The 23,859-nt window shown below is 42.4% G+C and overlaps 1 protein-coding gene across 3 annotated transcripts in view; it reads left to right on the top strand.

Moving 5' to 3' along the window:
- The window catches only part of PTPRG (protein tyrosine phosphatase receptor type G), an 828,925-nt gene that overhangs the window by 542,221 nt on the left and 262,845 nt on the right, over positions 1 to 23,859 (top strand). For all 3 annotated transcript variants that reach the window (XM_061618739.1, XM_061618737.1, XM_061618738.1), the window contains exon 5: positions 4,543 to 4,638. In XM_061618739.1, the coding sequence (XP_061474723.1) occupies positions 4,543 to 4,638 (96 nt within the window). The remainder of the gene's footprint in view (positions 1 to 4,542; positions 4,639 to 23,859) is intronic.

Genomic DNA, 23,859 nt, shown 5'->3' with positions numbered 1-23,859 from the left:
CCCTTATTGTCTTCTTGCATTTCTTTTGCCAGAGTTTGTGTTCTTTTTTATTTTCTTCATTCGGACAAGACTTCCATTTTTTGAAGGAAGACTTTTTGCCTCTAAGAGCTTCCTTGACTTTGCTCGTTAACCATGCTGGCATCTTCTTGGCCCTGGCGGTACCTTTTCTGATCTGCGGTATGCACTCCAGTTGAGCTTCTAATATTTCTTTTTACCAATCCCCTCATTTTTGTGAAGTTTCCTCTTTTGAAGTCAAATGTGACCGTGTTGGATTTTCTTGGCAATTGGCCAGTTACATGTATGTTTAATTTAATAGCACTGTGGTCACTGCTCCCAATCGATTCAACAACACTTACATCTCGCACCAGGTCCCGGTCCCCACTGAGGATTAAGTCCAGGGTTGCCGTCCCTCTGGTTGGTTCCATGACCAACTGGTCTAGGGAATAGTCATTTAGAATATCTAGAAACTTTGCTTCTTTGTCATGACTGGAACACATATGCAGCCAGTCTATGTCCGGGTAGTTGAAGTCACCCATTACTACCACATTTCCTAGTTTGGATGCTTCCTCAATTTCATATCTCATCTCAAGGTCTCCCTGAGCATTTTGATCAGGGGGACGATAGATCGTTCCCAGTATTAAGTCCCTCCTGGGGCATAGTATCACCACCCACAATGATTCTGTGGAGGAGTCTGCCTCTTTTGGGGTTTCGAGCTTGCTGGATTCAATGCCTTCTTTCACGTATAGAGCGACTCCGCCACCAATACGTCCTTCCCTGTCCTTCTGATATAGTTTATATCCAGGGATAACCGTATCCCACTGGTTTTCTCCATTCCACCAGGTCTCCGTTATGCTCACTATATCAATGCTCTCCTCTAAGACCAAGCACTCCAGTTCTCCCATCTTGGTTCGCAGGCTCCTAGCATTAGCGTACAGGCACTTGTAAGCAGTGTCTCTCTTCAAGTGTCTTTGGCACTTGTGGTTAGGGCTGTGGTAATTTTGTTCTTCTGAATTTATATCCTGTGCACCTTAAGAAAGTGCAGTCCTTGAAATGCTAAAATGTTTTCTGGTGAAGTCTAATCCTGTATATGCCTACTCTGGATTCAGTTACATGGGTGAGTGTATAGGATTGCAGATTATTTTCTACCTCTGAAAGGAAAACACTGTCAGATGTAGAGTTTAAGACACACTCTTCTGGACATGTTTGAAATAATGTAGGTGGGTAGGGAGTTGTATTAATCTAATGGGGTAGTCTATAACAGGGGTAGTCAACACGGCGCCTTGCAGATGTTGTCGGAGTACAATTCCCATCAGTCTCAGACAGCATAACCAATTATCAGGGGTGATGGAAACTGTAGTCCAACAACATCTGGTGGGTACCATGTTGGCTATCCTTGGTCTGTAAGGCTCCAAAAGTAATTTTTGTTCTTTGTTTCAATACATACAAGAACATAAGAAGAACCTGCTAGGGCCCATCTAGTCCAGCGTCCTGTTCTCACAGTGGCCAGCCAGGTGCCCTAAAGGGAAGCCCACAGGCAGGATCTGAGTGCACCAGCACTCTCCCAGTTGTGATTCCCAGCAACTGATATTCAGAAGCATACTGTCTCTGACAATGAAGATAGAATATAGCCATTGTGGCTAAGTGCCGTTGATAGCTTTATTCTCTATGAAATTGTCTAATCCTCTTTTAAAGCCATCCAAGTAGGTGCCCATCACTGCTTTTTGTGGGAGCGAATTCCATAGTTTAACTAAACTCTATGCAAGAAGACTACATTTCTAACTGCAGGAGAAGGGATAACGTTTATTCTAGTGGATTACTTTAATATGTGCATTTTCTGTTTACCTAAGTCATGTCTCTTAAGTTGTACCTCTGACAGTTCAATCATGCATATGTGTTTACTCAGAAGTAAGCCCCAATTAGTTCAATGGGATTTACTCCCAGGTAAGTATGTGCAGGATTAAACTACCTCTAAGTTATACTGTGGACAAAAATATTACAAAGAAAACTAGTGAAGTACTAAAATTTGCATTTTTCTTTGATGATAAGGGGTTCCTATGTTGATTGAAATGTGTTTTAGTTTAGAGGGGTGGGCCCAAGAGGAAGGAGTGTGGTTTGAGGAGAAAAGGGTGGGGCCAAGGGTCCCACTGATAGCCTGTGCTCCAAGGCCCCAGAAACCTGGAGCCGGTCCTGAGAATAGGAATGAAGCTCTCCTATGTGAATAGAGGAAAGATATTGAACTGCGGGTGTTGCTGACACTACAAGGCTTTGTTAATATGGGAGTAGTCAATGCACAGGTGTCAGTTATAAAGCACAGAAGGCCATCCACATGTTTCTGCCTATATGTATGGTCCTCATTTGCAGTGCATTTCTGTTAATAAATTAAGATGGCTCCTGGAGGAGAGCAGATGGAGTAAAGCTGTTCCTTGATTGCTTTCATATTTGCGTAAGCAATACATCACCGTAGCTCAACAGTGTAGCTCCATGACAACTACTCTGTCTAGCTGCTGTTTAGCTTAAAAGTGCTTTCTTGTTTTATACTTGTATCTTCTCTGTACATAAAAGATATCGAAGAAAAACATGCGATGCTTAACTGTCTGTAGACACCTGATAATCAGATACTCCTGAGAATTGCAGTAGATTCAAATATAAACCTTATTTTTCAAAGCCTTAAAGTGTTGTTTTGATCCATACATGGACTATGTAATCCCTACTTGGAGAAGGGGAGGCTGCACATACATCTCATCATAAACAATCTCCCCTTTAAAATCTGGGGAGCATTTCTCTGCCCTAGTTCGTATTGCTCAGCCAGCATTTGTCATAATGAAAATTTATTTATTTATTATTTATTAGATCTATATCCCGCCTTTCCTCCCAGTAGGAGCCCAGGGTGAAAATGACAGAATATAGAGCTGGGAGCCTGCAAAAAAGAAGCTGCAGTTTTCAAAGCAGTCCTAGATTCATATTATGACATGATTTGGTGCTTCCACTTAAGTGCAAAAAGAGTTAAAAGCTTTTTTACTTTATTAGTCTGAATAAGTTTGTGACATACAAGTTGAAACAGCTCTTTACATTTTGTTATTGTCATCTAGACCTTTGAATTCTGCAAAGTAGAGAGAAAGAGAGAGAAAGATGCATCCAGGTTTTACGCAGTGAGATTGGAACGCTGGCCTGGTTCGCCTGTCATGCCTTACCATGACCACACAGATGTGCCGGCTCCCGGAGAGGAGCTCGCACCCACTTTGCTCCTCCCTGGGCTGCTTAGCCCAGCATAGCAGCAAAACCAAGGTTTGGATTTGTGGTTAAGGTCTAACTGCAGTCAGTAGCCTAAGACTGTCCTATAGTTACAGGTCACGGTTAAGGAGGAGATACCTTAAAACCACAAACCAGGATTTGGATGACACCCTAAACCAAACCTTGGCTTGCTTAGCTGCTGTGCCGCACTGAGCTAAAAAGCCTCGGGAGGAGCAAAACAGCTGTGATCTCCTTCTTGGGAGCCATCCCATTTGCACTAAGCCATCGTTTGGCTTAGCACTGCATGTGGACGAGGCCACTGAATTGCCCTCCTTAGACCAATTACAGTAGCCACATGCTACCGTAGATTCCAGCTGAACAGTGACAAAACCACACAACACTAGGGGCCAAGCGTTTGTGAAATAATCGGTTTATTTAAGCACATTAGCACAACATGTTTAGTAATAAGCTACTAATAAAAACACATATAGAGCAAGTTGTGTCTCTCCTGTGTTGATCAGGTGCTGACATGTGTTAGACAGGGTGACCAGGTGGTTAGTCCTTTTACTCCAGTAGCAGAGAAACAAGATCAGGACTCTCAGACGTCCAAGGTCATGCCTGCTGTTGGCTTCTGTTGCAGTGGGAGAGAGTGGTGGCAAGAAACCACAGCCATATTTGGGATTTTTTTATGATGATTTCTCTCTGTTCTTGTCTGGTGCCATGGTTCTCTGACCTGGCTTTAGTCCAAAGGTCAATGGCAGTTTCCCTTATCAATAGGAGATGATGCTTTCACAAATTTCACACCATGGCTTTGAGCAAGGCTTCTAGGGGGTAGCCTGAGACATGACCCTTGGCATGTTTCTTTGCTTTTTCTATATGTTGCACCAAAGATACCTGTTATTTTGTTCAGCTGACAAACAGTTGTCTCAGTTGTGGCTTGTTCCCTATTTCCTTGGGTGTTTCCTACAGAGGCCCCCCAAGACAATGGACATTCTGCCCATATAGAATAAAATTAGTAAATATATTCTTGCATTAACATCTTCCCTGTAGTCCAGCATGTAACCATGTTACCACATGTAGAATTCTTCCATCGCTAAGGTCACCCTGACATGGCCTTTTCTGCTTAGATCCATGTTCTCCCATCCCGGGGACTTGTTCCAGCCCTTGGGTTTGGGGGTTCCAGCATCATTACAGAGCCACCAGGGATTTAATCTTAGGACTGCCTGGTCTACAAGCAGCACATTATTCACTGCACCATCCTGGCCTCAGTTTCACAAAAACATGATTTTTTCCCCCTTCCATTTTTCACAGATGCAGATTTATTTCTACAATCCCGATGACTTTGACAGCTTTGGGATAGCAATCCAAGAGAAAAGAATAATAGGAGCGATGGCTGTGTTCTTTCAGGTAAGTTGCTCGTTGACCTGAACGCCTTAAAGCCAAGAGGTGGTAAAGCCCTCCCTTTATTATTATTGTTGTTGTTGCTATTCATTGAATCATTTCTTGCTTAATGGTTGCATCTGTTTTCTCATTCACACCTGTCTAAATGAAGGATATTTCATATTGTGTGCTGTGTGATTTAAAATGTAAATAAGTGTGTTTAGAAACATAATGGAAATTTTTGCATGAATTATTCTGATTTTTATAGCTGCTTGACTGGTGCACAGATTGGAGAACACATTTATCATACAACTTACCTTGCAACTGAAGCACGTTGCTGAGGTTCTTGAAATATTAACGGGCCTCTTAGGCTGGAAAAAAAACTTTAAATTCAGATGCAACTTGCCAGCATATTAATCAGTATCCTCAGTCAATTTTCCTGTCCTCTTCCTCCCCACCCAATCATTTTTTTTTTCTGGAGCAACATCTTGTTATAAATTGTCATGGTAACTAAATTTCTCAAGGAAATCAGGTTTTCCAAGTCAGTGAATTTATGGAGCCCCTTTTTATCAAATGCTTTTTGCAAGAATATGAATGTTCAGTTAGCTCATTTACAGGTTCAGCACACCTGAGGACTTGCAGTACTTTACAGGGGCTGCTGCTTATGATGGCTGACAGGTCAAGTCAAATTGAAGTGGTGTTCAGCTCCTTTGTCTCATTATATTGGAGAAATGGTTTTCCTTCTCTGAGTAAAGGATAAATTGAGGTGAAAGTGATAGCCCAACCTTTTTCCAGTAGGCTGTCACAAATGCATATACGCATGAGATGTGCCTTTTCAGTGTAACAGATCTCAAAGGATCCTCAAACATTTGGGGGAAATACCAGTCTTTTGAGTCATTTTATTTGTATTTATATTCTGCACTGCCTTAAGGACTTTTCTTTTGCCAATATTGATAAAATATAGCAGTAAAACCATACTAACGTCCAACCACAAATAGAAAATATGCCTGATAGAAATAATTTTCTAAAGGTGTTTCTGTTTTCTTTGGCCAAGAGTGTTCCATCGATACGGAGCACCCACTTTGAACATCTCCATACTCAGACCACATCCACACCATACATTTATTCCACTATTATTCCACTATAAACAGTCATGGCTTCTCCTAAAGAATCCTGGAAAGTGTAGTTCATGAAGGGTGCTGAGAGTTGTTAGGAGACTTCTGTTCCCCTCCCAGAGCTACAATTCCAATAGTTCTCTGGGAAGAGGGACTCTGGGAATTGTAGCTCTGTGAAGAGAATAGGAGTCTCTTAACAACTCTCAGTACCCTTCACAAACTACAGTTCCCAAGATTCTGTGGGGGAAGCCATCACTGTTGAAAGTGGAATAAACATATGGTATGAATGTGGTCTCAGTGGTGTTCTCACATCTTCATTTGGGCCATCTTGGAGACTGTAGTAGTACAGAAGAAAAGGGTCATCTTTTCTTAGCAACACAGGGTTAAATCCAATGGACCCTCCCCTTTCTGTCCTCTCCTGCACCACCATTAAATCTGGAGGGTTGGAGGAATCCCCAGATCAGATTTGGAGAGGGTGCTCAGGGGGAGGAGAGGGAGGGGTAATTGTGTTGCATGAGTGGAAGTTGGATACAACCCATGGGGGCATGTGTCACCAGGGCTGAGATTGTATTTTTATCAATTGGCTATGAAGCTATATAGAAATCACTTGTCATTAATTTTTACACAGGCATTGTTTTGGGCAATATTCAGCTGACACATTCTGTCAGTGCAAGAATTACCACTAGCGCAACAGCACTTCCTCTCTCCTCCTCCCATACATGCCCTGCACCCTCCCCAAATCTGTTCTTGAGTGTTGGAGGAACCCCTAGCACAGATTTAGAGGATGTGCAGGGAAGGAAGTCCTATTGAACTAGCGGTAATCCCTGCACTAACAGGACCGTGAGTGCTACATTGGATATAACCCTTTATTTTTTGTACATGCACTTTCTTTCACTGATTGAGAAGGTAAACTTGGCCTACACTCTGGTTTTAATGTTGTTTTCTATTAATTTCTATTCATTTGAACAAGATAACTTCTAAAAATAAACCACTTGACATTAAACCAAGTGTTTTAACAGCCAGGAAGATAATTGGCCAAATTAATTCAGTCATAGATACCAAACACAGAAAGCTGAAAATACTGTACTTTGTGAAACTTGTATCCGCAGTATATGCACGCATAGGCATTTATAATGTAGGCAAAGAATATAGTATGTAGTAGCAGCTTTCATGAAGTCAGTTTGTGATGGTCAGGTGGTTAAGAGATGTACATGTTGTTATCTTCTGTCACATCTACCTGATGTACATATGCCATTTTTTGTTTCCAGAAGATGTTTTATTTCAAGTTATGAATGTGTCTTTAAAAGACACAGTGGAACTGCATTTTTATCTCAATAGATCTTGCCACACTGGGCTCCTTCTGGGAGAAAGGGCAGGATATAAATTTAATAAAATAAATAAATAAAATGAATCGTGGGAGCAATAATAATAGTTTTCCCACCCAGTAGCTCAGTGCTCTAAAATGTATTGTGAGAAAAGATTTGTCAGTCTACATCAAGTGATTATACAAGTAATCTCAGGCAGGATGTGGTTTTGCTACTGCTAGTTTTATTAGTGTTTGATCGTTTTGCCTTGTATTATACTGTATTTTAATATTTTATGATGTAAAACACCTTGAGAGAGTTTGCTCTTAAAAGTGGCCTACAAATCTTCAATAAATAACAGAAGTGGTGCATGGGGGTGGAGCATGTTGCTATGTTTGCCATGATGGTGATGGCCCTGGGCGAGGTGCAAAGTCAGTGGCGGTCCATGTTGGTGGCACTGGTGTCTGCAGGTGCACGTACATGGCTACCATCGACCCGGGGTGCCTCCACCTTGTCCCACCCCATCCCCATCCCGCATTGATGTCCCTCTACCTTCTTCATGTGCCATTGCTAATAAATAATAATCCTCTTTTGTCTACAAAGGGTAGGTTTCTAAGTTCAATGAGTCGTAAAGTTTCATTGTGTTATACCTTTCAGCAATGTCAGGCCTTGTTACACAATCTAAATCTTTTGGTGTGGTGTTAATTGCAGATTAAAAGATCTTACCCGTCCCTTGAGGCTATATCTGAGCCCTGTAAATAAATAACTATGATCTATATGTGATTTTATATTTTACTTGTTTCTGTAGTTGTGGGGGAGGGGATAGTCATTCCTTGAGCTAGTTTCCTGAATGATAATTTGTAAATCGGGAGAAGCTAGCTAAACAGGAATTCAAAAAAGGACATGATTTGACTGATTTTATTGTTTGTGCTGTAGATTTTGTTTCCTGTTTGTTTTATGTATAGGTTCTAATTATTTTTCTTTTTGTTGCTGTCCATGTTTGTGCTATGCCATGTTTGTTTGTTTGTTTATTTTATTTTGTGAAAAAATATTCAAAATTCTATACATTATTCCTTCTTTTCTTTTCTGTATACATAGACACTTCTTGACTGAAAAGCAGGGTCTAAATATAACTAACTCACCCATCAACTACTGGATCATGGAGTAGAAAGGAGACTTTGAGTATTATTCTCAGGTTTAGGCTGCCAGCAGGGGATGTCACAATCTCTGTAACATCATTGGCTAAGGTGCGTGCCTGAGACTTGCAGCATAGGAAATGAGGTAGAGAGTAGAACATTTGGGAAATCTGGAAACAAATTAGACACCTCTGCTATGAGGCATCCTGGTCATAGCTTTCTGCTGTTGGATACACTATACTGTGGATCATAGTGTATCATAGCCAGCATCTGGCCCTGCCTACCTGACAAAATGGCCTGTGGGGAAGTTTGGGAGGTCAGGATCTAGCCTGGTGGCTGAATTGACATCCACAGCCCTGCTTTAGATCTCTCTGTAGTAGCAGCGCTTGGAAAACTTACTTTTTTGAACTGTAACTCCCATCAGCCCAATCCAGTGGCCATGCTGGGAGTTGTAGTTCAAAAATGTAACTTTTCCAAGCTCTGGTAGTGTGTAGTGGTTAAGGTGTTGGACTAGGACCTGGGAGACCACGGTTTGAATCCCCACACAGCCATGAAGCTCACTGGGTGACCTTGGGCCAGTCACTGCCTCTCAGCCTTGGAGGAAGGCAATGGTAAACCACCTCTGAATACCGCTTACCATGAAAACCCTATCCATAGGGTCTCCATAAGTGTTGAGCCCAGGGGTGACGGACCCAGCCTTCTTCCCGAGGAAGGAGGGGGAAGGCATGAGTTTCAGAAGCCTCAGCCGTTAGGGAGCATGGACGATACAGCTGTTGTTGAGTCTAACCATGACCTTGGGGAAGAGAGTGAGTCGCCCGCCCCGCCAGTTCCCATGGCAGGACCTGCCCCTCAATGGGACAGCACTCAGCCCCCCAGCACTCCCACGGGACTGTTGGGGGATGCTCCTGAGAGAGCAGACACTCCTCCTTCACCACGCAGTATCTTAGAAACGCCTGATGCTTCCCCGCCCTCCGTTCTCCCGCCTGCCAATCAGAAACCTGTGCTTTCCGGTGAGCCCTCGGAGGCTCGCCCCCCCCCCATGCTCATGACGTCGGGAGAAGCGGACAGGGCAGAAGGAGGCATGTGTGCGACGGAGTGAGAGGTTACGCCCCAAGACCTCTCCTATTTGAAACTACCGCGCCTGGAATTGGGCACTGAGTCAACTTTCCTCACAAGTTGCAGAGGATGTCTAGAGTGCAGTTAGGGATTGTAGTGAGTTAGCATAGGGGTTTCTATGAGGCTCACAGCCTTTGATGTATCCATTACTTTAATAAAACAAGACTTGATTGCACCCTCGTCTCCGACTGGTGGTTCTCACTCTGAACTGGACAATAAGTCAGAATCAACTTGAAGGCAATCCATTTCATTTCAAGTAGTGTGGAAATTTAAAGTTCCTTTGGACTTGGGTATGCAGTGTTATATTTGTATACTACCCTCTCAGTGTGAGAATCTCAGGGGCTGCATTGGGTTGGATGTGCTTCTGAGACATACGGACATCCTGCTTACCCCTCTCTCCTGAGGGGTTTTGTTTTTGTTTAGAGATGGTAACATATTATTCTGTTTTACTACCTGACTTAAAGGTTTTTTTAAAAAACCAACGCAAGGTAAACTTGTAGAAAAAAAAGTAAAATGTACAGTATTGAGAGTTTCAATTATAACAAAGCTTTGAAAGTCATGCTGAATATCAAAACGTATTTCCCTGAGTTCCTGTGCGCTATTTCTGTGCTCCATTTGGTTTCCATTGTGGTTGTAATCTCTGCTGCATCTTGCACTGTGAGTGGGAGTTAGTGAACCATGTCTTAGGAAGACCCCATGAAATAAAAGGTTTCTCCCTAAGCTATTATAGGTTGAATGCTCCTTTTAACCTTTTTTTATCCAGCATTACAGGAATATTCTTACTATTACTGAGATCTCACTGTGATCTCTGCCTGGAAGGTCTATTTTTTTTTTAAAGTACATACACCCCTTGACTCATTTTCATTTTAACCTATCTAATAGTAACTTTTCTTTGTATACAAAATACAAGGCAGAGACCGGGCAAGCCATTAATGAAGCATCAGCAATTCATAGCTATGAATGACAATTTCTGCTGGAAATAGTTTATCCTGTATTTTTACAAAACTTATTTATTTATTTATTTAATACATTTATATACTGCTCCATAGCTGAAGCTCTCTTGGCGGTTTACAGCAATTAAAAACATTAAAAACAAATATACAAATTTTAAAACACAAACAATTTAAAAACACAACTTAAATTTTTTTTAAAAATAATTTAAAAACTTGTTCAGTTCAATTCAAAAATATTTATTGTACTAGCCAAAGGCCATGACAAATACATTAAAATGTGAAAACATAAAATATAAAAACATACAGAAGTATGTAAAAGTATACAAAGAACAAGTTGTTGTGACCTGTAGTATAAAAAAAAAAAATTCAAAATTAGCATCGGCGAGCTCAATTTAAAAATCTGAATCTCCCAAACAGTTTATTGCCATTTTATCTAGTTCTTTCCTTCTGATCTTTTTCGCAGCAAGCGCAAAAAGAGCCACTTTGTATGTCACGTGGCTGTTAGTATTGCTCAGGAGAAATTGTACTGATTCTATTAGAGCATTCCTACTTCACTGAGACAACAGAGGTTTCAGGAATCTCTCTCTTGGGTGCCCATAGAGGGGGAGCATTAACATGTAATGAACAATGTCCTCCACATGAGCTTGGTCACAGATACACAATCTATTTTCAAATGGCACCTTTTGGTAACTTCCATCTAATTCTGCAGTTGGCATAACTTGGAAACGTAATTCCATAAAATCATTTCTTAGGGAGACTGGCATTAATTTTGTCAAGTAACTGGCTCTAAAAACTTGTTGTTTTTGTGATACCTTGTTAATAGGATGGCCTCTCATCCCCAAAAAGGACGACTATTTTCATTAAATTTGCTAATGCTAATGTATATGTCTAGACACAAATATGGAATTTTTTTATAATTTAAACAGAAATACAATATATGTCTCGCCATACTGAGGAAGATTAGAACCAGGTGATCTGTGTGCCTGCTCAGTCTGCAGACAAGGTGCTTAGAGTTCTTTATGTTTAAACCGGACTGAGACCCAACAGCTTTTTAAATAGAGGATTGTCCTTTGTAAAAATAGGACACATGGCCATGGAGCTAAAGCCTCCTGTGAGGGGCCAACCACCATGCTTTTAAATAATGTTATATTGTAAAACTGTCAAGATATTTCCCCCCCAATGCTCAACCAAATCCTTCTGTAACTTAAGCCTGTTATATATAAGCCCTGCTCTCTTGAGCAGCAGAGAACATTATATCCATAATTGTTATAGCAGCTCATTTGTACCCACCTGGCAAGACAGAGGGCCAAGGTGGTTGAGATGAGATTACTTCTCTATTACTATCCTAGCGCAACTCTTTAATAATAGCCACAACATTTCTTTTTCTTTTTATATTCTATACTTAGTGTTACACTGTACCAGGCAATTATTGGTGACACATTTAATAATTAATTGATTTTTGACTTGTTTAATAATTCATTTTTAGCCATGTTAAAGTTTTCTTATTCAGCTCATTAGGTTTCAAGGATAATTGCCAAGAGCCGGTACATTGGGCCTGAAATGAATAAAATTCAGATGTTATTATGACATTGTTTGAGTAACTAGTAGCAACTAGTGCCATGATACATGTGAAGTTTCTGTGGTGGACCAATGGGGGTAGGGAGTTGGTTCTCTCAATAGGTAACCTCTGTGGAAATCAAAACTATTTTGCTCTCTTGAGCAAAAAACCAACATTCTTATTAAAAAAAACAAGAGAAGAGGACTTGTGAGGCAACTTACAATTTTATATAGAAACACAGACATAGATATTTATAAATATAATAAAAAATTCAGACTGATTAAATGTATGACCAACCAATCAGTCTTATGGCACCTTAAAAGACGAACAGATGTATTATGGCATAAAGCTTTCGTGCATTAAACCTCACTTCATCAGATGCAATGTGATATGGGCTTGGGTTCACAAGAGCTTATGCCATAATAAATTTGTGAGTTTTTAAGGTGCTACAAGACTCTTTCATTGTTTTTGCCACAAGAGACTAACATAGCTAACTCTCTGGAAGTTTAATGTATGATATATGTCAGTGGTAGAGCACATATTTTCCATGCATAAGGCCTCCAGGTTTAATCACTGGCATCTCCAATTAAAAGAATATGGTAGTAGTTGATGGGGAAATTATCTGCATGAGACCCTGGATGCTTCCAGTCAGAGTAGACAATGGCCCTGTTTGTGCATAGCACTAAACCAGGGACAGGGAACCTGTGGTGCTGCAGATATTCCGGGACAACAATTCCCATAATCCCTGACCATTGGCCATGCAAACTGGGGCTCAAGAAAAATGGAGTCCAGCAACATCTGGAAGTTCCCAGGTTCCCTAGTCCTGTGCTAAGCCAGGTATGGTTTAGTAAGCCATACAAGCACACCCACTTCACATGTGTGGGTAAAGGTAAAGAGACCATGACGGGATTAGGTGAACGTGAAGCCCATGATTTGTTTTGCCCTAACAAACCATGATTGCTAAGCCAACAACAAAGGCTGGCTAGCGACTGAGGCCAAAACAAGCCACAATCCTGGATTCAGACATTATCCTAAATTAGCCTCTTCATGGTTTGTTCACCTGATTGTGTGAAGGGAAGAGCAAAGCAGGAGTGCTCAGGAGCAACAGCACACAACTAATTCACAGTATGGCATACTAAACCATACTTTATGTCTTAGTGTTATGTGCAAATGCAGCCAATACAGGGCTAGATGGATCAATAGTCTGACCTGGCATAAGGCAGCTTCCTATGTTTCCTCAAATTTGTTCTTTTAAAAAGCTCTTCCACCAATTGCCAAGCTGCTTTTGGAACTTGAGGGGAATGTAAAAAGCAGCTTGAGGGTTCTGAGTGGCAACTTCTTGGGTAAATTCAAATACACTGTGGATGGAACTGATATGCCCATCTGGATTGTGACTGTGGACTGTATTTTTAAATGTTCTTTCACTGTTAACTCTGCTCAGAAATGTCACTTTCTGCTCAGAAATCTCACTTTCATCAGCCATCAGTATAGTTGACTTGATGAATGAATAAAATTACAAGGTTTCTCAAGGATTCCAGCCAACATTCTTTTTCAGCATAGAAATAAAAATAATGTTTTGATCTCAAATCTTGTGAACTAAGAACAAAGTGCAAATAGTAAGATTTACATAAAATTAAATGACAAATTAATATGTGATTTCTACGGCAAGTTGAGGCTTATGTTTAATCTTCACATCAAATCTTTAAATGCTCAGGCAGGTGTACTGTGCAGATTTTGCAACTGGAGTTTGATTAATTGTATTTCAAGTTGAACAAGACAAGTTGGAGTTTTACTCTAGCGGAGTTCACATAAATGTCCTCCACAATTGGGCAGAGTCTCTCCTTGCATGAAGGATCTCCACCCACGTACATCTATACCTGCTTAACACTCCCTCCATGGTCCATTGAATGTGTGGATTTTGGGAAAGCGTGATGGCGGTGGGTGAGGCTAGATTGCAAAGTCCACTCCATGCATTCTTTTATGTAACTTTACAGTTGACAGTGAGGACATTGAACTTGTCAAGGATTATAAATACCTTGGCACAGGCATTAACCAAATTGGAGGCAATAGTCAAGAAATTAGCAGAACGCTAGGACTGGGGAGGAAAGCTATGAGAGAACTAGAAAAGGTTCTCAAATGCAAAGATGTATCACTGAACACTAAAGTGAGGATCATTCAGACCATGGTATTCCTGATCTCTATGTATGGATCTGAAAGTTGGACAGTGAAAAAAGGGGATAAAAGAAAAATCAACTCATTTGAAATGTGGTGTTGGAGGAGAGCTTTGCAGATAACATGGACCACAAAAAAGACAAATAATTGGGTGTTAGAACAAATTAAACCAGGACTGTCACTAGAAGCTAAAATGATGAAACTGAGGTTGTCATACTTTGGACACATCATGAGAATACAGGATTCACTAGAAAAGACAATAATGCTGGGAAAAACAGAAGGGAATAGAAAAAGAGGAAGACCAAACAAGACCTGGATTGATGCCATAAAGGAAGCCACAGACCTGAGCTTACAAGATCTGAACAGGGTGGTTTATAACAGTTACTATTGGAGGTCACTGATTCATGGGGTTGCCATAAGTTGAAACTGACTTGAAGGCAAATAGCAACAACAATATTCATTATTATTTTTAATTAAATTTATAACCCACCCTCTTCCCCCAATGATTTGTGCATTAATATTCTGGTACATGTTTCATTAATGAGAGCTAGTGTAGTGTGGTGGTTAAGGTGTTGGACTACGACCTGGGAGACCAGGGTTCGAATCCCCACATAGCCATGAAGCTCACTGGGTGACCTTGGGCCAGTCACTGCCTCTCAGTCTCATGAAAACCCTATTCATAGGGTTGCCGTAAGTCAGAATTGACTTGAAGGCAGTACATTTACATTACATGTTTCATTAGAATCATAGAATCATTAGTAGAGTTGGAAGGGTCCTATCCATTGAATCCAACCCTCTGCTCAATGCAGGAATCCATCTTAAAGCATACCTGACAGGTGGCTGTCCAGCTGCCTCTTGAATGCCTCCAGTGTTGGAGAGCCCACCACCTCCCTGGGTAATTAGTTTCACTGTCATACCACCCTAACAGTTAGGAAGTTTTTTCCTGATGTTCAGACGAAATCTGGCTTCCTGTAACTTGAGCCCATTGTTCCGTGTCCTGTACACTGGGACGATTGAGAAGAGATTCTGGCCCTCCTTTGTGTGCCAACCTTTCAAGTACTTGAAGAGTGCTATCATATCTTCCCTCAGTCTTCTCTTCTCAAGGCTAAACATGCCCAGTTCTTTCAGTCTCTCCTCATAGGGCTTTCTTTCCAGTCCCCTAATCATCCTTGTTGCCCTCTTCTGAACTTGTTCTAGTATGTCTGCATCCTTATTAAAGTCAAGAGACAAATAATTGGGGTTAGAACAAATTAAACCAGAACTGTCACTAGAAACTAAAATGATGAAACTGAGGTTATCATACTTTGGACACATCATGAGAAGACATGATTCACTAGAAAAGACAATAATGCTAGGAAAAACAGAAGGGGGTAGAAAAAGAGGAAGGCCAAACAAGAGATGGATTGATTCCATAAAGGAAGCCACAGACCTGAACTTACAAGATCTGAACAGGGTGGTTTATAACAGATTCTCTTGGAGGTCACTGATTCATAGGGTCGCCATAAGTCGTAATTGACTTGAAGGCACATAACAACAACAAGAGCTAATCAAACAACAAAGATGGTTGTGTTTTTGCTTTTTGTTTTTAAAAAGGAGCCTGATTTTATAGAGATATATGTGGGAGCAGCTTTGTAACAAAACTCTATTTCAGAGGACATTCACCCCAGAGAAAGGTACAGATAGTAGTGGAAGACATTTTAAGGTAGTGGTCCATTTTAAGATGAATTTTTATTGTTTTTTATGATTTATTTTTATGTACACCGCTTAGAAATGCTAATAATTAAGTGGCATATAAATGTCTTAAATAAATAAGTAATAAATAAATCCTACTTAACACTGTGATTTTACTAACCTTGCAGTACCATCTTATTTCACTAACTTTGTCCAGTCACAACTCCCTTTTCTGCTAACAGTATTCTAGGGAGTATAAATTGCCACATTTTGCCTTCAGTTTAAGCCATTAAAAATCTCATATAGACTTGTCTAAGTCTGAGAATCACTTTTTCTACTGTCTCTATAAGGTCTTGAACCTGGGTCCTTTAGCTGAGGGTGTTGCATGTAGTTCTGCAATATTTAGGGAGGGGAATTTTATATACTGTGCGGCATTTGAAGTGGAAGGCTAGCATGGGTCAAGAAGTCCTTCTTTAAACCTTCTGCTAAAAATTGTAGCACTCTGTCTACTTTTATCCGTCTGGGAAGAAATATGGGTACTTGTATCTTTTATCTAGGAGAGGTTAACACATCTCTCTCATTTTCAGCAGAAAAATGTGTTGGGGAGAGAGAGTTCTAAAGTCCTTCTCGTCCTGTTCTGATTTTCAACTTCGCATTGCAGTCTCAGTAGCAGCACTGCAGAAACAAACATCCCTTCCTCCAAAAAAATTATGGAACTACGTGTAACATGCATTTCCATCCATAGGCTAAAACATCCATCAATCAAACCAGAAAGATAAGGAACATATAGATCCCTCTTTTCTTCCAAGGTAGAATTTTGTTACAAGTAAGATTTTCCAGGCTTTGGGACTGACCTGGGAGACCAGGGTTTGAAACCCCCCTCAGCCATGTAGCTTACTGGGTGATCTTAAGCCAGTCACTATTTCTCAGCCTAACCTACTTCACATGGTGGTTGTGAGGATAAATAGGGGTCAGGAGAACCATGTACACCATCTTGAGCTCCTTGGAAGAAAAGGTGGTATGTAAATGTAATAAATAAATAAACAAACAAACCTGGTGCCCTCCAGATGTTTTGTAGTTAAAAACATTTAAAAGGCATCAGGTTGGAGAAGACTGCCCTAAATAAACTTCTTGGGGAGATATTAGCTTCCAAGTTTCAATATTCTGGCTACATTCTGTTTGCTTTCCCCCTTGTGCGCTAAGCACTTTGGTTTTGAACTTTGCCTAACCCAACAATCCTTTCCTCTTATTTATTCACACCTGTATTTCTACTCTTGTCCTGTGGAATGTATTTCCAAGTGTTCATTTGACTATCTGATCATGGCAATTACATACATTTCTAATGAACTGTGGCAGCCTCCTAACCTCAGACCATGACTCCTTTCAATGATATCTAGTAGCTGGACTCCTGAGAATGATTGATGATGGAATGGTGTTGGCACAAGTATGCATATTTGAGAATGGTATTTGCATAAGTGTGTAAGCAAGAGTACTGGCAGGGTTCAGAGACAACTAGAGTTGGTAGATGATTTAAAAACAAAAACAAAACTTGGAAACAAACTCCTTGTTTTGCTTGTTCTTTCCTGCCTGTGTTCTGTCAACAAGCATTTGGAGTCCTTGGATGATGATGGCTGCAACCTGCTGTGTACAAAGTTTTCTATCCACAGGTTGACTGTGCGATGTACGAAGATAATATGTGCACCTCTCTTTCCTGGTGCTCCTCGAACAACTCCCTTTTGTGGTATAAACAGTATCATGGTGAATTTCAGTACAGCATGGGAATATGAAAACTCGGACTTTGGCTGCATAGTTTCCAAAAAGTAATGTCTTAATTTAAAAACTGTTGTGGGATGAGATTTAAAAGACCTCTTGATGCCTGCTGAGTTACAGCATACACAATATCAGAGTATACACTATGAAGATCTTGTAAGTCAATCACTGTGCTCTACAGGTGAGGCCTCCTGCAGATATCATCTCATCAGGAAGGTCATTTCACACAACATAGGAAACAGACCTTTAGTGTTTTGTCACCAACACTCTGGAATTCCCTCCCTTAAATATTAGACAGGCTCCATCTCTGTTATCTTTTTGGTGCTTACTGAATACCTTCCTCCTTCAACAAGCCTTTTAAATAGAGGCGTTATTTCAGTCTGCCCCTCTGTGCTGGAATTGCTTTTTAAGATGTTTTTAAAAGATGGTTTTTAAAGATGTTTTGTTTTAAGATTTTTTAAAGGTGTTTTACTTGAATGTGTTTTAATGTCTTTTGTTTTAAAGATGTTTTAGAGTGCTTTTAGTGTTTTTGTTTGCTGCCCTGGGCTCCTTCTGGGAGGAAAGGCAGGGAATGCTTTGATTTGGATTCCTGCATTGCACAGGGGGTTGGACTTGATGGCCTTATAGGCCCCTTCCAACACTACTATTCTATGATTCTATGAAATGCATTTAATAAAACAAACAAATAAATAAATAAATAAACTGGGTTGTTTGTCTTATTTTATTTAATCATTTATATACCCCCTTTTATCAAAAAGCCACAGGGCAATTTACAACATGTAGCATAATAAACTATATAATGTAAGTGCATAACATCATCATCATCAAATATATGAATACAATTCAAAATAATGAGCAATAATTTGTAATCTTATAATAATACATAATAAGCAAGACATAACAAGCAGCAGTGTCCAATTATTCACAATGTCATCCCATCTATGAAGTCCACAACGGGCAGGTCAATCCAACTCATAGTAAGCTGGTGGAAGGGGAGGAAGAGCCAGCGGGAAGCTCCATGGCATCCATTTGCTCTTTGAACCTGCCAGGCTGGCTAAATGTTGGCTCAGTTGGGAGCTGCATGTACAAGCGGAAAATAAAAAGTCAACTGTCACGAATACCCCTACCGGCAAATAAATGCTCCCCATTGATTTCCATGATAATTATTTTCTTAGACCAGCTTTTTCCTTGGCATAACTTTTGCCCAGATCGAGACCCACAGGAGTGTTGAAAGTTGCATAAGTCCCCCGCCCCCCGGTTCCTCCCCAACACATGCCCTGGAATGCCCCTTTTTTGGGCCTTATGCCGGCTTCCACCAGCACCCCTTCTGCAGGGCTAGGCTTTCCCAGCTGAGCCAGCAGGGATCCCAGCTCTACCGCAGCTGAGGGGCTTCTGTCAGCAAAGCCAGACCTTGCCAGCTCAGCCAGGGTGTGCCATATCCAACTCGCCTCAGTCTGGCATAAATACAAGTTGGATTGTGCCTTCAGTCCCCAAGAAATACAAGAGTGAGGAGAGTAGTTCTTGCACTTAGGTCCTGTTTTTAGTTTCCCATAGGCATCTGATTGGCCACTAGGAGAACAGGGTGCTGGACTAGATGAGCCATTGGCCTGATCTAAGAGGGCTCTTCTTACATTCTTGTGTTTAATAGTTAGTGTTTAAAGCCCTAAATGACTTAGGTCCCAAATATCTGAAAGACCATCTTGATCTCTACAGATCCTCTCAGGTGCTGAAATTGGCAGTGGGGGCCCTTTTGGTAGTTCCACCATCCTCAGAAGCTTAGTTAGTGGTTGCCCAGGAGAAGGCATTCTCTGTGGCAGCACCTAAGCTGTGGAACTCCCTCCCCAGAGGTGCGTCTGGCAACTTCCCTGTTTTCAGTGAATGCTTCACCCTGGCCTTTGACACCTGAAATGTATATTTTTAGGACCCACCCTATTTTTGTGTGTGTGGTGTGATTTTAGGCTGTTTATGATTGTTTTTAATTAAGTTTTTCAAAACTGTTGTAACTCACCCAAGGACTGATGATGATGATGATGATGATCTCAGGTACAATTATAGAACACACTACATATCAACAGCAGCATTATATCAAATAAAGGGAACAAATGTACAGCAGCATACCTAAAGTGTGGAAATAGTGTACAGAGTGCATATACTTTCTGTGCAAAACTACCTCTTAATCCCATCCCTCCACAGACAATTATATATCCTGCCAGCTCTCATGTACGACCTTTCCTTTCTTCTCAGTCTGTCACACTGGGAGATTTCTCACTTCCCTGCCTCTCACTCAGGGCCCTTTCACCATCTATCTGCCACTTTCAGGGGCAGGCGGGCATTAGAGAATCTCAATTCAAGAGTGGCTGTATACTATAGCCAGCGTGGATTTTTCACATTCCACAATGTTAAATTGAAAATACCCCCCATGCCATTCTGATGCTTCCCATAAGCTCATTTCAAAATAAAACCTAATGAAACTTACAGTCCTGAACTCAACTTTTGGTTGCCCTATCACCCAGCCCTCAGGTCTCTGGATGCTGCTCCTAAATGCCAGATCGGTACACAATAAGATCTCCCTCATTCACAATTTAATTGTGGATGAGGTAGCCGATCTGGCATGTATAACTGAGACCTGGGTGGGTGAGCAGGGAGGAGTTGGTCTCTCCCAGCTGTGCCCACCGGGGTATCTGGTTCAGCATCAGGGTAGATCTGAGGGTCGGGGAGGGGGGTGGCTGTGGTCTATAGGAGTTCCATCTCCCTCTCCAACCACCCTGTCCATGTGGTCACTGGTCTGGAGTGTTTGCATCTTGTGTTGGGCCAACGAGACAGATTGGGGTTCTGTTGGTGTACCGCCCACCCAGCTGCCCAACGGACTCCCTGACTGAGCTGACGGAGGTCGTCTCGGATGTACTGCTGTGATCCCCCAGACTGTTGGTGCTGGGGGATGTCAACATCCATGCCGAGGCTGCCTTACCTGGGGCGGCTCAGGACTTCATGGTTTCCATGACGACCATGGGGCTGTCACAATATGCTGTTGGCCCGACACATGTAGCAGGACATACTCTAGATTTAATTTTCGCCACTGGACAGGGAGATGGTAATCTGAATATAGGGAGTTTTACGTTAGTCCCTTTGTCATGGACAGATCACTGCTTGCTGAGGTTTAGACTTACAGCGACTTTTCCCCTCTGCAAGGGTGGGGGACCCATTAAGATGGTCCGCCCCCGGAGACTAATGATTTCTGATGACTTTCAAAGGGCTCTGGGGAGTTTTCCGGCTGATAGGGCTGGCGCTCCTGTCGAAGCCCTGGTGGAACTGTGGAATGCAGAAATGACCCGGGCAGTTGACATGATCGCCCCTGTGCGCCCTCTCCTGTGTAGAGCTCATGCAGCCCCATGGTATACCTTGGAGCTGAGAGCGATGAAACAATATAGGAGACGGCTTGAGTGCAGATGGAGGCGAACTCCTGATGGATGCAATTATGCACTGGTAAGTGCCTATACTAAGTTGTATTTAGGGGCAGTGAGGGCAGCAAAAAAGCAACATTTTGCTGCCACTATTAAATCATCTATCTGCCGTCCAGCGGAGCTTTTTAAAATTGTCCGAGGGCTACTGGATTCTGGCCCTACGGACATGGTGGAGTCATCTGAGGCACGCTGTAACGAATTTGCTCGGCACTTCCAGGATAAAATCTCTTGCATCCGCCAGGACTTGGACTCCAATGTTATAGCAGTTGAATCGAATGAGGTGTCCAGAGCACAGTCTTGTCCTGATTTTTTGGATGAGTTTCAGTTGGTACAGCTCGAGGACGTTGACAAGGTGCTTGGACTGGTGCGTGCAACCACTTCTAGGTTGGATCCTTGCCCTTCTTGGCTAATAAAAGCTAGCAGGACTGGAACAGCTGGCTGGGCCAGGGAAGTGATTAATGCCTCATTGCGAGAGGGAGTGGTCCCTGCCCACCTGAAAGAGGCGACAGTAAGACCACTTCTGAAGAAACCGTCCCTGGACCCAGAAAATTTTAACAATTATAGGCCGGTAGCTAATTTCCCATTCCTGGGCAAGGTCCTGGAACGAGTGGTTGCCAGCCAGCTCCAGACACTCTTGGATGACACTGATTATCTGGATCCATTCCAGTCGGGCTTTAGATCCGGTTTTGGCACGGAGACAGCCTTGGTCGCCCTGTACGATGACCTTTGTCAGGAGACAGACAGGGGGAGTGTGACCCGGCTGATCCTCCTTGACCTCTCAGCGGCTTTTGATACCATCAACCATGGTATCCTCCTGGGACGACTCACTGATCTGGGAGTGGGCAGTACTGCTTGGCAGTGGTTCCGCTCCTACTTGGTGGGCCGTCTCCAGAGGGTAGTGCTTGGGAACATTGCCCGGCACCCTGGGACCTCCAGTATGGAGTTCCGCAGGGGTCAGTCCTGTCTCCCATGCTTTTTAATATCTATATGAAGCCACTGGGTGCGGTCATCAGGAGTTTTGGAGTGTGTTGCCATCAGTATGCTGATGACACGCAGCTCTATTTCTCCTTTTCATCTTTCTCAGGTGAGTCTGTCGACATGCTGAACCGATGCCTGGCTGCAACAATGGACTGGATGAGAACTAACAAGCTGAGGCTTAATCCAGACAAGACTGAGATGCTGCTGCTGGGTGGCTCTCCGGACCGGATGGGGGATGTTCGACCTGTTCTGGATGGGGTTGCACTCCCCCTGAAAGAGCAGGTCCGTAGCCTGGGAGTCCTTTTATTATTGTTATTATTATTATTTATTAAATTTATATACCGCCCGACTAGCAATAGCTCTCTGGGCGGTGAACATAAAATAGCATAAAAATACAATGAATAACAAAATAATACTAAAATACAATCAACAATCCAATACAATAAACATTTTTAAAATTAAATCAGTGTAACTTAAAATGCTTCAGAGAATAGGAAGGTTTTGACCTGGCGCTGGAAGGAGAGCAGAGTCGGCGCCAGGCGTACTTCCTCAGGGAGACTGTTCCATAGTTCGGGGGCCACCACTGAGAAGGCCCTAGATCTTGTCATAACCCTCCGGGCCTCCCTGTGAGTTGGAACCCGGAGGAGGGCCTTAGTAGCAGAACGTAGTGCACGGGCCGGTTCATATCGGAAGAGGCGTTCCGCAAGGTATCGTGGTCCCGCACCGTATAAGGCTTTATAGGTTAATACCAACACTTTGAATCTCACCCGGAAACATATTGGCAACCAGTGCAAGCTGGCCAGAACAGGTGTTATATGCTCGGACCGCTTGGTCCTTGTCAGCAATCTGGCCGCCGCATTTTGCACTAGTTGTAGCTTCCGAACTGTCTTCAAAGGTAGCCCTACGTAAAGCGCATTACAGTAATCCAAACGTGAGGTTACCAGAGCATGTACCACTGATGTAAGGTCCTCTTTACTCAAATAGGGACGTAGCTGGGCTACCAACCGAAGTTGGTAAAACGCATTCCTAACCACCGAGGCTACTTGAGCCTCAAGTGAGAGGGAAGAGTCTAAAAAGACTCCCAGACTACGAACCCGGTCCTTTAGGGGGAGTGTAACCCCATCCAGGACAGGGTATATATCCACCGTCCGATCAGAGAACCCGTCCACCAACAGCATCTCAGTCTTGTCTGGATTGAGCTTCAGTTTGTTAACTCTCATCCAGTCCATTGTCGAGGCCAGGCAACGGTTTTAGAACCATCCCTATCACTTGAGGCTCAGGTAGCCTCGGTGGCACAGAGCGCTTTTTACCAACTTCGGCTGGTGGCCCAGCTACGCCCCTATCTGGACAGATAGAGCCTCGCTTCAGTAGTGCATGCCCTGGTAATCTCTAAACTAGATTACTGCAATGCGCTCTATGTGGGGCTGCCTTTGAAGACGGTTCGGAAACTGCAGCTCGTGCAGAATGCAGCGGCCAGATTGTTAACGGGGACCAGACGGTCCGAACATATAACATTGATTCTGGTCCGCTTGCATTGGCTGCCTATATGTTTCCGGGCTCGGTTCAAAGTGCTGGTTTTAACCTACAAAGCCTTACACAGCACAGGACCACAATACCTGTTCGAACGCCTCCCCCGGTATGAGCCTACCCGTACACTACGCTCAACGTCAAAGACCCTCCTCCGAGTGCCTACTCATAGGGAAGCTCGGAGGGTGGCAACAAGGAAAGGGCTTTTTCAGTGGTGGCCCCCGATTTATGGAATAATCTCCCTGAGGAGATATGCCTGGCACCTACACTACTATCCTTTCGGCGCCAGGTTAAAACTTTCCTCTTCGCCCAGGCATTTTAATATGTTTTAGTATGTGTTGGAATTGTCTAATTCTTAAAAATTTTAAACTTTTTAATGTGTTTTAAATTGTTAATATGCGTTTATTGTATTTTGATGTTAGTCTTGTGAACCGCCCAGAGAGCTTCGGCTATGGGGCGGTATATAAGTTTAATAAATAAATAAATA

The sequence above is a fragment of the Rhineura floridana genome, chromosome 3, assembly GCF_030035675.1.
Source record: "Rhineura floridana isolate rRhiFlo1 chromosome 3, rRhiFlo1.hap2, whole genome shotgun sequence".
Lineage (NCBI taxonomy): Eukaryota > Metazoa > Chordata > Lepidosauria > Squamata > Rhineuridae > Rhineura > Rhineura floridana.
The sequence above is the reverse complement of the archived record's forward strand: the minus strand, read 5'-3'. Positions and strand labels throughout refer to the sequence as shown.